Genomic DNA, 14,456 nt, shown 5'->3' with positions numbered 1-14,456 from the left:
GGGGCAGTGGCTTATGTAATCGATGTGGTTGCATGCATGTGCTCTGCTTTGTACAGTAGCACATTTAGCACAATGCAAAGCAAATTCCTTGACCTAATGTCAAAGCAGCAATTAAGCTGAAACAATAGTCCAGTCATGTGGGTTTACAGTATTCTTCATGTTTGATCATTAATCATTCCAGTCAATATTTGAGTAGAGAAAGCCAAACTGTAAATGGTTTCAGCTTCTCAATTGGAAGTATTAAATGGAATCTGTTTATCTAGTTATAAGTTAATTTAACAGGGGCGGTGCACATTAGTAGACATTTCTGCAAACGCACCACAGTTAACCAAGAGGCTATTTTCCTTCTGTATTTTAGATTTGGTCACATTTAAAAACATTTTTTAAAAAAGATCTGAGATTATTATTAAAAATTATTTATTACTTAATCAAAAAAACATTGTTATTATAAAAGAAGACTCAGAGGATTTGTAATTGTATCAATGTAATGGTCCGTTTCATATGTTCTATGTTCAAGTGTGACCACAGCTTGCCAGCTTTTTAGAGCTTTGTAAACATGGATGAAGGATTAAAATCATTGGAGGGGTGATACTTGATTCAGGGTTTGTTGAAATTGTATTACATTTCCATCCATATTACATCTCGTTTGGTCCATCACTGACTTGATGATTCAATATTATATGCTAAAACACTGCAACATTGTCAAAAACTTGTAGCGATACAATCTTGCAGACTAAGTAGAAACCTGGTGGATTGTGTGAACGGCCATGGTCGCATTCTTTTAGAGAGAAGAAGACCTACGTGGACCATTGGGTTCATGGTTAAAACCGCCTGAATGATGAACACTAAAGGAGTCCTAAGTGGAAGGCAGCTAGCTGCGATGACAACAGTGGTGGTGAGGGGAACACCTCCCATGATCCCACGCTACATCACAACGTCACTGTCTTTTGTTATAGCTGCAGTTGAGAGATCCCTAGTGGCAGATAATCACATGTTGTGTGTTTAACTACTTGTTGGCTTAACCTGTACCACTGCACATTCATTTCTTTGTGTAAAAGTACAGGGTTTCCCTTCTGACAGAGGGCAGTAACACTATTAGGTAGCTTAAAATGCAAATACTACTACTAAATACTCAAGCTGTAATAAGATACAATAAATGTTCCTGTTTGCTTTCCACCAAGCTGACTAGGAAGCAAGTGAGCCATCTAAAAATATCCCATTTCAGAAGATCTCCAGCTCATGTTGCATAACTCAAATACACAATTCCTTCCTTTATTCTTGCTGAGCTCAGCATCTAACTTGCATACTGTGGCAGGCAGGCAGTGTGGGTTAATTAAAAGCAGCAGCAACTATCAGTCCCAGTGATTTGCAGCACATGAGCTCGAGTATGCGGTGAAATGCTAGAGTGAGGCAACAGGAGATGGGTGTCAGTCTCTGTTCCCAGTTTCTGCCACACCCGATACGAGCATGCATTCAGCCTCATCATGTTTGTGATCAGTGAAAGGGAAAAAATATAATGCTGACAGGAACGGTGTGCAAGGCAGTGTGCAGAAAGAGTGTGAGGATGCCAAGTGTTCCTCAATGGAATTCCACCGAGCTAGAGGAAGGCAGATCAATGGCAGACGGTGGGAGGGCAGTGACACAGGGAAGGACATGGACAAACAGCAACACAGGACAGGAGGAGGGGGTGGGGTGGTAGAAGAAAAAAGAGATTTGAAAATAACACCAGCCGGAGCTGCTATGGCAGTTTGTTAGATACTCTATACTTCCAAAGATGGCATCTCCTTTAGGCTACAGCTGTCAGATGCTCCTTTGTGAATCATGTCGTCATCGGCTCATGCTACACTTCCTGTGCACTCGGCTCAACTTTAATGAGAGTAGCAGATAGCAGAGATTGTATTAACATACAGGTTGGCTCAGAGCAAGAAACGCTCCTGCACTGAACAAATCCAGAGATATTACCGGAGACCACCGTGGCAAAAATAAGAGAGTAATAAACGAAAAAATCCTTCTGATTTTATCTTGCCATGGTTTGTAGATCTGGCTCTAAGTGGCTGCCATTTTTCAGAATCAAGGGCCAGCATCCAGGTCTGAAAAGTGAATTGGATTGGGTACTGCCTTAGAACTGCATTTGTACAAAAGGCCAGCAAGGGGCAACTCCACTGGTTGCAAAAATAAAGTCCAATTATATAGAAGTCTATGAGAAAATGACACTCATTTAATGAATTAGCTGAGTAAAATAGTTTAAAATACGTTTATGGGTCCATTCGCTATTTTTAAGCTTTTCTTCAATAAAGCATGATGGTCCTGACAATAAAAAAGGATATGCTTTAGGGCATGTATCTTGTGATTGTTGGGCCATTATTGGTTTATAAATTGTCTTTGCTATTGTCTTGGAGTTCGGACCCTTTCCCAGTTTAAAAGTAACATTTCTGTTATCTAAGAATGTCTTGTTCTGTGTTTGGCTGTACTTAGCACCACCCTCTTGTGTCATTTGAACAAGGTCAAGGCCTATATACAAAAACTCAAGGCTTCAAAACAGTATACGACCAAGGTCAGAGAGCTTTCTAGGAACATTTGTCAGACTGACAACCAAACATATCACAATATTTTCTTACGGTTGTCGACCCTATCTGCACAAGACCTCAGAATCTTGCACCACCTGTACCACAACCCTGAGCAGACAGCAGCAATCTGAGCTGAATATAGATTGTTTATCCAGCTCTCGCCTGTGAAAAATAGCTTGACATGTTTTTTTTGGCTGGATGTCTACACTGTCTTCACGTCTAATGAGAGCTGATGTGAACTGGAGTCAAATTCCCTTTATATGTCAACACACTTTGTCAATAAAGGGGATTCTGATTCTGAAACCAAACAGTGTAAATGAGACCATGTTCAGCATAATGAAAACACTGAAGATATTGTACCGCTCAACTGATTTACTGCCAAGTAAAAACAACATTTAGACATTGTTGATAGCAACCAAGTCACTTTCCTGCAGAACTCTTAAGGGTTCTGTAACACTGGCAATAAAGCAGAAGCCCCATAAAAACACTGTCCCATTAATAGACAGGCTATATAATGTAAAAGGTTCATATATTAGAGTTTCTACCAGTGAGAACGTGTTGAGTTGAGTGTCTCTTTGCACTCATGACTGTCAACAAAAAGGCCTTCAACTGCAAATCACTCATAACAGTGAGTCACTGATGCAGCCCGAGAACACAGACATTAGCACAAATGATACATTCTGTAGCTACGCGAAGGTCAATGTAAGGTATATATCGTCATCGTCTTGTGTACGCACAGACACCAGGGCAGACAATGTAGCACAAACTGATATAGATGAAGCAAGCAGTGTTGTGAGATTAGCTGTTTGTAGAAAAACAAATGTTAAAGGGGCCGTATGATGTTCATTTCAGGTTCATATTTGTATTGTCTCTCTACTGTCTCCATGCTTTAATGTTGAAAAAGGTCTTTATTTTTCTCATACTGCCTGTGCTGCAGCACCTCTTTTCACCCTCTGTCTGAAACCAGAGACCAGTCTCCTCTGATTGGTTAGCTGGCCAGCTCTGTTGTGATTGGCCAACTGCTACGAGATGTCCCGGCCCCTAGCCTATCACGTACAATGTGTTGGAGCGCTAGCCAATAGAGGCGCGAGTGTTACATAGTGATGCCACTATGTTACATAAGTAAACAAGGTGTTTCAGGCAGGGGGGAGTGTGTGGGAGAGAAACTCTCTCTGGAGGGAAGACAGGGAGTTTGAGCTTTGCAGACCATTTACATGCACAACAACAACAACCTATATAACACACTATAGGAATGGGAAAACCCCTAAATGCACAATAGGAGTCCTTTATTAGGTGAACGCAAAATAAATCATACTTTTTAATAAATTGAATCAATTGTTGATAAAAAAAGGTCTCAACCCACACCGATTCAATGTTATTATTTCCTTTCCTATCAAGGCTCTTAATAACTTGTTTTATTTAACACCAGAAAAAAACATAAAAGGACACAGGTGTAAAAACTGCTGACTGTGGGTAAAGTCAGAATGGAGGTTGCTCTCACATAATTACAGCAAACTCAAACAAAAGGAAAGAGCAGCTGGCACAGCCACTAGTATAACTATCCACATGTAGAGAGAAAGGTTGGGGAAGAATGCATGCAACTTCACTGTAGTGCAAATATATTGTTTCCTCCAGAAAATCTTTCTCTAAGCCAGAACTGGGAGAAAGAGAACATGTTTGCAGGATGGAGTTACACTAGTGAGAAAACATGTGCATGCATCAAGAAATTAAACGCCTTAAATCAATGTCCTCATCCCCCTTTAATAAATTACATGATATGCATGCATTATTTTGCAGTGCTAGGCGATGCTACTGTGCAACAACCCCTCCTCCCCTATCCAGGGTCAACAGTGAAGTATAGAAACCAGCTAACATCACAATCCAAAAAGAGGTTACTTCAGGTCGCATAGAGACCTGGATTTGTGTGTCTGTTATTATCAGCTTTACTGAAAAAAAGGAAGTCACGGTAACATCTCACAACTCTGCTTGCATGCAAAGCTGAAATAAACAGGAATTGTTTAAAATATCAGAAATAATGTCGTTCAGAGAAGTTGCTGCAGTCTGAATGCATGCATGCTTACTCAGTTGAAAAGAGAAGTACAGTTAGTGGATCATGTGAACAATGCTCTGAACAATTCGACTGTTATTGAAGCAAAAAAAAAGCCACTTCAGGCCTGGAACCTGTCCAACAACTGGCCGGTTGAAACAGCAAATGTAGTATCTGTGCAGCTGAAAACGCTGCCTCCATTAGCATGACAAACGGGACATTTGTGCATGGGCTGAAGGGCCAGTGAGGCTGCAGGGGGACACGAGCTGGGGGGGGGCTGTCAACCTGCCACCGGCCAGAACAGCACACTGCCGCACTCAGCACAATGGTAGGGGACAAAACGCTGCGGCCCCCACAGAGATTCAAGACTTTACACACATTTCCAAGCCAAATTATATGAGAATTGAAGGAAACCAGCAGTAGGACGATGGGATTTTTGCTCCGTCTGGCGTCAATAAAACGCAAGGACATGGTGCTTATTTTAGCTTTGCAGATTTGTACTCATTTCCTTTCCTAAGTTATACAACACTAATGTACAGTCTGTGAAGGGCTGCGAGTAACAGTTCTAATTTCAGTACAAACCAACCTGTGTTCACTTTACTGAGATGTATAATCTGTGTAAGATTTATTGCACATTTTTCTTTTTTAATAAAATACATTCTTATAACTTGAACTCATATCTGCATTAACTGTTTCTTGCTAACAATCTGTAAGTACAACATTTAAACATGATAATTAATTGATTTGAAGTTTAAATGTGAATAAAGCGGCCATGTTGTTGTCCTCTTTACTAATACATGGAGGAATCAAGCAAGCCATCCTGGTCAGATAAGCACAACAACAAGGCATCTAGCATCAAGTAAAATGTGGCCGCATCTTGGATATAACTCTATAGGAATCATGCATATGGGCAGGGCTGTTTGCTACCTTACTGTCACGTTAGCATGTCACTCCCTGGGCCAAAGGTACCATGAAAGAACTAAAACCAAGGCACATTCTACAGTGTTGGTTATCACGAGGATACATGGGTTGAGTTTGAGTTTTAACGAATTACAAACATATTTGTTCCGAAAGTTACGTTTTTTCAACAAAAAAAACAGGTTACTGTGACTTTCTTTGAACACTTCAGATATACGATACTTGTAATTTGTTAAATCTGTTAGAGTTGCAATTAATAATTATTTAACTAGGATTAATACGCTGATTTCATAATTCACAACGATGAAAAATCTCCATCTTCAAAAATGTTTTCTCAGAGCAACAGTCCAATTTCCAATGTGTCTCTCTTCGTTCACAACCATCTAAAACTGAATAAGCAGCAAATCCTCACAATGTAGAAGCTGGAACGTCAAATGTTTGGCATATTTGTTTAATATGAATACTTTTAAGCCCAAAGCATTGCCATCAGATTGCCTGTTTTGTTAAACCAAAATAAATAAATGATTTCATTTATCATCACAGAAGCAGCAGAACTGAAGAAAACTCTCACAAATGACAAGCTGAAACTTAGGAATAAACAATTATCCATTATCAAAACAGTTGAGGAAATTGCTTTTCTATAATTGACTTATCATTGCAGCTCTAATTAGGTATTTCCTTCATTATTACTAAGGATCCATGGTTTCAAACGGCCGCAACAGAACCATCAATGTGCGTGGAGTTGACAAAAGTGATTTCATTTCCAGTGCCATTTTGTTTGTCATACAACAAAAACTCAAGATCAAACTTAATGTAGTAAAAAATCAGCCATACATTTAACCAATACTCCTTTCAGACCTTTATCTCTGTGCGTGGCGTTTTCTGCACCGTACAACATCACTGAACAGAAGCCTACTTCTGCTCTCAGGAAAGTCCCAAACCAACTCATTCATGTACAAAAAATAAAACCCATGTCTGTGCATTATTCATCATCATGTGTGTGTTCCTGTGTGTAGGTGGGTGAACAATTGACTGTACCAGATAAACACTGCGAGCCTCTGACCGTCGGGGGCTCTCTCTGCTACCTGTTCACATCCTGTACAGCCCTCTGACTGTGTGTGTGTGTGTGTGTGTGTGTGTGTGTGTGTGTGTGTGTGTGTGTGTGTGTGTGTGTGTGTGTGTGTGTGTGTGTGTGTGTTCTACATGTTGTGCAATGAACCAGCCTCACTTTGGACTTCTTGGAAAACACGGTGCAGGCAGGAGAAAAACGCCTGAGCTGTTTCACTGCAGCTGTTTTTCTCTCTGCAGTCACTGATGTTCTGTGAGAGCTCTCATGCTGCAGGTACTCCACAGCTGTTGATAAAGTCAGGGTCAAAGTGTGGCATGCATGCTTCCATATGCATGCTAAAGGAAACATCCCACACACAGGGGTTGGACTCATATCCAGTTGCCAGGACAGGATGTTTGGAGACTTGTTTTATAATACCCTGAAGAAGCCCCCTGCTCTTGAACTCAACACCACCTCAATGCTCACAACAGACAGGCTTGGGGATTACATGTAACAGGATTACATAATCAGGATACAACACATTATACTGTATTCCCTTACAGTTACATTAAAAAAGAAGTAATCAGATTACTGTTACATTTTTTTTTAAAGGGTATTACAAGCAGGATTACAAAAAAATTATATTATAGGTGGATGTACTGTTTGTTTTCTTTTTGGTTTACATTTAGGCTACTTTCAAGTCTTTTTTCAAATGCAGTTGGTGAACACCTGATTAGTTAGCAAAAATACCATGTTTAATCAATATATTAAACTATAAGAGGACACATGTTAATATATTATTTTCCAAAAGTCTCATTGTTCTGTTGTCTTACGTAATACACTTAAGCAAAAATCACGTTATTGTAATTTGTTTCTCTTTATTTGCATTTCATTTTATATTGAGGTAATCCAAAAGTAAGGGAAAGTAATGATTACTTTTAAATTAAATACTCAGATTAAATTACATTTTTTATTTTTCATATAACTAGTAATTGTTACAGATTACATTGTTAAAGTTACCCTCCCAACCCTGACAACAGATTATATTCTTAGATTGTAATTGTCTGTCCCATAAACAGGAACAAATCAACACCAAATAAACAAACTTGACCACTGACAGCTGCGGGTTGTCACGTCACTGCACAGAACCACGCATATGTGCAGCCCTGCACGCGACTCTGCTTCCAGTATTTACCTTGAGCAATGGTCACAAGCCATGCATCAAGTCGTGCAGAGTTTCATTATAAAGAGTTGCACTGTCCTTGTCTATCTCGTGACTGTTAAAAGGCGCCCTGTGCACAACATCCCTGCGAACAGCGTCAATATGAGTGAGCACACACACAGCATCGTCTTACCAGGAACTGTGCAAAGGGGAAGATCTTTAAACAGGAAATGCAACTGACCCTTTTCTAAAGCCATGTAACTTTAAAATGCACCGGCCGAGCTGCAGCGGCTGCATGTTGCAAACCGTGCAGCCGTGATTGCATGATGTCGCACAGTATTGCACAGATCGGTTTCATATGCTTACCTCCCTTTGGCTGAGACATTTCCCCTTTGCTTTGATGAGGGGGAGGGGAAGCACAAAAGACTTTGCCTTCTTTCTCACTCCCTCCCTCCATCGCCCTCGCAATGGAGCTTCAGCGGCTTGCTTTTTTGCAACAAAGATGCAAAATACAAGCCTCGATCTTCATGCACTTGGAGCCTTTTTGCGTCCGGAGCGTGCGTGTCCGTGCACAGAGCGCCGGTGTGATTGCACGGCCCCCGCAGGCGTCGGGAAAACAGGTAATTTCTGCAATTGCACTGCAAAGAATTCTCCGCAGCACTTACATGATGGGCCAAGGCTGGCAGCTGAAAGCTCCTAACTTGGATCAGTGCGAGCCCCTGCGAGAGAACGTTCTTCCTGCTTGGAGCGCAAAGGATAATGGGAAATGGAGTCCAGAGCGTTTAGAGAGCGGTTTTATTTACATTTCTGTGCTGGATTTGTGTAAACTAGAGTGTAACGAGTGTAAGGAGAAGTAGTGTGTTGCGCAGTGGTTGATAGTACTATTAACTAAAGTAATACACTTTAATAAAAAATGTTAGTGTATTTAGTGAATTGTTTTAACTAGTTCAATAGTTAAATGATGTGCATACAAAACATAAAGGTGACATTTATAATGTATGTCACCAGTGGTGTATAGTAACTAAGTAGATGTACTGAAGTACTGCACCTAAGTATAATTTTGCGATTTTACTTGAGTATTTAAATATTTTGCTATTTTGAACTTCTACTCCACTACAACTCAGAGGTAAGTGCTGTACTTTTACTCCATTACATGTATAATACCTTTAGTTACTTTACAGATGTGGAAGAATGATGTGAAATATAACCAAGTGTTAAATCAGACTTTAGTTCCACCTGGAGTAAATTCACAAGCTTTGAGAACACTTTCATGATCAAACGTCATTCAAACTAGCTGGCACCGTTTACGCAGCTTGAGAACAATTAATGATCAATCATTATAAAACATATCATATATATTATTTTGAAATGCACCAATCTGCACAATCACTACTTTTACTTTTGGTACTTTAGGTATATATTGAAAATAATATGTTTGTACTTTCACTTGCGTGATTGCAGGACTTTCACTTGTAACAGAGTATTCATACACTCTGGTATTTTTACTTTTACTCAAGTACAAGATCTGTGTACTTCTCCCACCTCTGCATGTCACCATGAAACCTTCCAAATTGATACATAAAGAACAATTTGATTAAATATGAGCAAAGTGTCATTCATTTCCCAATTTTTTTTGAACATCTAGATCTTATTGTATTTGGTTGAAATGTTAGGATTTGGAGACAGAAGATTTGGGATTTTATCAGTTTAAAAATATTCATGCAATAAAGAATGAAATGTGAAATCAGGCTTTTAATTTTAAATAAACAAACCCATGTGTAAAAACATCCAGAATATGTTTTAGATGCTCAGAGTTAGTCGTCAATCTAATACTTACATCCAGTGAATTTAGGGTACATCTACATAACTAAAATAATAAGTTAGTAAAATAAACTGTGTATGTGGGAGTTTTTTTTCCACTAGTCTATCTGTTTGTGTACTTTTTGGTGGTTTAATCTTACAATGTATAACATATTGTAAATACAATTAAAAATCTATTGCATTTCTGCAGTTTTTCCTAACCTGATCGAGAGTACAGGGTGACATCTCATAACACCCTACTAAGAGCCTAATTTCGGGTTGTAATTAAAATGGACTTGTCTTAAATGAAATGAATACTTTTTCTGTCCGGTGCTGAGATGGTGATTACATGAAATCACAGGGGAAATATTCAGTTTACTTTCCAAGTTCAGTAAAAATCTTTATTATCAGGTAACATTGATTAATGCAAAAGTGAAACTAAGTAATGACTTTAATGAATGAATTAATGACAAGTTACTCTGACAGCTACAGTACTCTGGTGTGAAGGCTTATACGAGTAGTTTTATAAATACATTAAAAGTAAAGAGTAAAAACGGGCCTGTTGGAGCACCTGAAGTTCAACAGGATTACATTTGGTGCCCAGAAAGCACGGATTTAGTGATTGTTTTTCAATCAGCAAATTGGTGCTTTCAGGGTTTTGAATGACAACTGTGACCCCTTAATTGCAAATTAGGGATATTAGCACCAATATTAAAAACAAAAATACAAATAAAATGTAACAGGAACCGAACCGCAAACATAAAAGATGCAGCTGGTGATATTACATATTTTTCTTTTTGACAGCAAATTCCATGAAAAGACCAAAACCGACAGTTTTTTAGGTTTACAGCACCAAGAACATCAGTTCTAAGAGAAAGCTTTACAGACAGCTTACAAATAAAGACTCTAATAAAAAAAAATAGAAAGACATTGTAATGCCCTTAAAACTTTGGGCATTTTAGATTACTTGCAAAAAACCTCAACCGGGATGCAATAGTGCATTTGTTGGGGTCTACTTTCAGTGGCGGATTGATCTATATTTGATGCTCTGGTGAGTAATTGGGGCAACAGGACGTGGATGTGTGATTGAGTCAAAAATACTAAAGGGAGTGTGGCTCTTTGATGTGTTTTTAATAGTTTTTGGACAACAATGGAGCTCTAGGGCACATCAGACTTTGATCAATGGGATTTAAAAAATGTATAATAACACCAGGCTTATCCTTTGAAACATGTTCCAATATTTAAAAATGCTCTCAAGCAGTAATACATAAAGCTTTGGTGTGGTAATTGCCCAATGAAACAGCAATAACATGAGACAAGACAAATGGTCCAAACATCACACTCAAAGAGGTTTCAGATCCCCACGATGTGATATGAGATGTTGCTTCACATGGTTGGATTGTGTTTGGTAGAGGGTCAGTTCTTGCTGGTTATGAGGCTTTGGTACAGAGGTTTCACCACAATATGGAGGAAGAGGGAGCTGTCGATGAGGTATTCAGACGTCCGGCGGTACAGGTCGGCTTCAGCCAAGAAATCCCCATTTTCTTCCGTACTCTGGTGGAAGTTGTAGACGTGTTTCACCACCACCTTCCCCTGCTGCTGAGCCATCACAATCACCGTCTTCTGGAAGTTAACTCCGGCGAATTCTGCGCTGGACGTGGCCGGCGTGATAATGATGCGAGGGCGACCTCCGTCCACACGTGTCGGCTGCATGGCGCCCGAATCTGTATACATCGGCCTCATGCTGAGCGGTAACCAGCGTGGCGAGAACAGGGCGTTCCAGGTCACCCGTTTGCTGGAGTCGTGCCCGCTGGGCCCCAGCTGCGTCTGGAAGCTGGTGCTCCGATCGTCTCGTGAGGGGTTGTTGATGATCCAGGGAGACCCCCACACTGGGGACAGGTAGTTCCTAGGCATGAAGAGGCTACAGTTCACATCAAAGTACTTGGCCATTTGCATTGGTGACGCAGAGTGAAACTGGTAGGACATGTAGAGCAGGTCGCGCACCGACTCTTGATAGCGAGCCAAGATGGCCGACTGGGTCTGCAGGCGGAAGAGCTCTCGTGGCGGCATCATGGCGTAACGCACCGCTCTCAAAGCGTTCTCCGCTGTCAGACCGTCCGGCTCATTCTGAATAATCCAGGCCTCCAGCCCGGCAAAGAGCTCCATCTCACTCTGCAGGATCAGGTCTGACCGCTGAAGCAGGGACATGAGCAGCTGGCTGCTGATGGTCACCCACTCCCCGCTCTGCAACACCGACGATAGGTTCCACGCCATAAACTGAATGCAGCTGTCCCTCAGAGTCACGTCCCCGGCCTGCACGGCGTACTCATACCAGCCCGCCACGTGGCCTGAGGTGGACTCCCGGGCCAGATTCTGCGTCATGTACTGGGTGATGCCCTGCTGGAGGCCTGTCACTTGGTACTTAGTGGCCAGCTTGTGTAAAGGGGTTGCCTGGTCCAGACGCAGTGAAATCTCTCCGCAATACAGATACCTGCTCAGAAAGAGGAAGAAGGGGTTTCAAGGTGAAGCATTTGAATCAACAACATACATACATTCAGAATGAGACCATTTAGCCTAAAACAGCTAGTTGGAAAAAGTTTTACCAACATCAAGACCCACTATTCTTGGACTGCAACAGCATTTTTGCCATTTGGGGGCAAAAAAACGCCACAACAAGCTAAAGAACACAACATTTTCACATGCTAATATGCTAGAAAACAGTTGCATATCTACACATCCAGCAGGTAAAGCAACGTAATCATCCAAATGCAGTTGTTTAAGTCTACCTGATGAATGCAAAGCGCCATCCACACATGGAGTACAACCCTAAAATTATCTAGACATGGTGATAAGAGTTCAACATTTAATCTATTTTAGCTCTGTTTTGGTCTCAACCAACTCCTGAGAATTAGGTGTGGTTATGGCTGCTACATGCTACCTTTGTCTAGCATTTGGTACTCGGTAGGTATTGTCCAGTGGGTTTATTATAGCTTTTTTGCTGAAAACAAACTGCTTGCTGGTTCTGAAGACAGAACAAAACTGTTTTTGTGCTATTAAACCCAAAACAAAGAGCTAAATACTGCTGAAAATACCTACAGCAGCAGAGTTTGGTCATAATTCTCTGTTTGATTCATTGTTTTTATGAAAACAGAATTGTGTTTCTGTCAGACTGAATTCAATCAAAGTAATCTCACAGCATCCTCCTCTTCAAAAAGTTACCGTTGACCCTTTATGGTATTCGGGGAAAAGGTGTAGTTTTATTTTTGTTACAATGAATGAATCTCAGTCTCAGTCTGGCATATATCATGTCTACTGTAATACAGGTTTTAGTAAAACTCATTAGCATTTGAGATAAAAATAGATAGTTGTATTGATTGCTCCTGCAGCACAGGCTCCTCAATGTCTTATTGCTACACCACAGGAGCTGCTATTGAGCAACCCAGCAGTTCCCTGAATGGTCAATCTGTTTTATGTTGGACTCATTGATTGTTTGTCTCGGTTAATGTAGGGCTGCAGTTGCAGAGTTCATTCCTCTAGGCATAACGACTCAATCAAACTGGGTGAAGCAGGGGCTGGAAGTGACTCTCACACAGTCTGACATATTGAGATGAAATGTGTCCCCACCTGATGAACTTATCAAACACAGCTGCACAGTCGGAGCCCTCCTTCAGGACCAGCTTGCTGCTGTTGCGGCTTAGCAGGATCTCCTCGAACACGGGGCTCTGCAGGGAGAGCACCAGAGAGTGAGCCTGGATCACCTTCACCTCGTCCGCGCTGGGGGTCTCCACCCGGAGAGACAGGTCACTGCCGTTCCCCTGAAGCAGCAGCGCCTCCAGACGCTTCACCAGGGTCAGGGAGTGGCTGATGGTGTCCCCGCCCCCCCCATTGCCATCCAAGTTCATGTCAACTTTCAGCATGCCTGGTGGAGGGGGAAAGGAGGAGGAATAAATAGGGTTATCAGATTGGAAAACAAGTTAAAGCAAGGTTCCAAAACACAATACTTAAATGCACCATTTATTTTTCTATTATGTTTTGGGGGTTTTCCCTTTACCTTTAGTGTGTTATAGGTGTTTGTGCATGTAAATGGTCTGCAAAGGCTAAAATCCCAAAGTTCACGAGGGAGCTTCTCTCCCACACACTCCCCCCCTGCCTGAAACACCTCCATTGGACTCCTTTGTTTACCTCTGTAACATAATGACATCACTATGTAGCAGTCACGCGAGCGCTCCAACACATTGTACTTGACAGGCTAAGGGGTCGGACATCTCTAAGCGGATGACCAATCACAACAGAGCAGGCCAGCTAACCAATCAGAGAAGACTGGGCTCTGGTTTCAGACAGAGGGTAAAAAGAGGTGCTGCAGCACAGGAAGTATGAGAAAAATAAAGAGCTTTTTGAACATTAAAGCATGGAGACACGTCACAGTGAACCATTTGAATCATTGGGCATCTTTAATGTTCAAGTTCGCAACTGTTTACACATTTTGTATATATATACTTTTGCTTAAAAAATAACTACATTCATGTTTACATTTTGTTTACATTTAATTTATTTACAATAAGTGACTTATATAACTTTTTAATTAATTTAAATTTTTGTTAATTGACCCCTTACTATTACTTGCTATTTTCTTTATAGTCTTCTCATGATTAAATATATTTAATTAGCATTTTTAAAGGTAGCCTATAAGCATTCAGATTCTTATTGCTAACGAGTTATTTTGAATTTGTTGTGAATATGACAAATATATGCCAGGAGTTGCATGCCAGTTATAAATTGGAGCAAATAGTGGGGCAGCATCACCCAATACCATGCCATTGATCAGTTCAGCTGCACTGTCTGGATAATGAGGCATTGTGGGTCACGTTTAATTAAAGCTTTGTTGCAGCTGATGTGGTTATGCGCCCGGGGGAG

At 40.8% G+C, this 14,456-nt stretch overlaps 2 protein-coding genes across 2 annotated transcripts in view; both read right to left on the bottom strand.

Moving 5' to 3' along the window:
- Positions 1-8,538, bottom strand: part of LOC104948325 (dual specificity mitogen-activated protein kinase kinase 6-like) — a 21,681-nt gene extending 13,143 nt beyond the window's left edge. Inside the window, exon 1 of the mRNA XM_010774521.1 lies at positions 8,109-8,538. Coding sequence (XP_010772823.1) covers positions 8,109-8,199 — 91 coding nt within the window. The 5' untranslated portion in view covers positions 8,200-8,538. The remainder of the gene's footprint in view (positions 1-8,108) is intronic.
- Positions 8,539-10,027: 1,489 nt separating this feature from the next.
- The window catches only part of LOC104948324 (BTB/POZ domain-containing protein 17-like), a gene marked incomplete at its 5' end in the record, with an annotated part of 5,847 nt that continues 1,418 nt past the window's right edge, over positions 10,028-14,456 (bottom strand). Inside the window, 2 exons of the mRNA XM_010774520.1 lie at positions 10,028-12,033; positions 13,167-13,461. Coding sequence (XP_010772822.1) covers positions 10,959-12,033; positions 13,167-13,461 — 1,370 coding nt within the window. The remainder of the gene's footprint in view (positions 12,034-13,166; positions 13,462-14,456) is intronic.

The sequence above is a fragment of the Notothenia coriiceps genome, unplaced genomic scaffold, assembly GCF_000735185.1.
Source record: "Notothenia coriiceps isolate Sejong01 unplaced genomic scaffold, NC01 NC01_scaffold00014152, whole genome shotgun sequence".
Taxonomy (NCBI): domain Eukaryota; kingdom Metazoa; phylum Chordata; class Actinopteri; order Perciformes; family Nototheniidae; genus Notothenia; species Notothenia coriiceps.
Note: the sequence above shows the minus strand (reverse complement) of the source record. Positions and strands in the feature narration are given on the sequence as shown.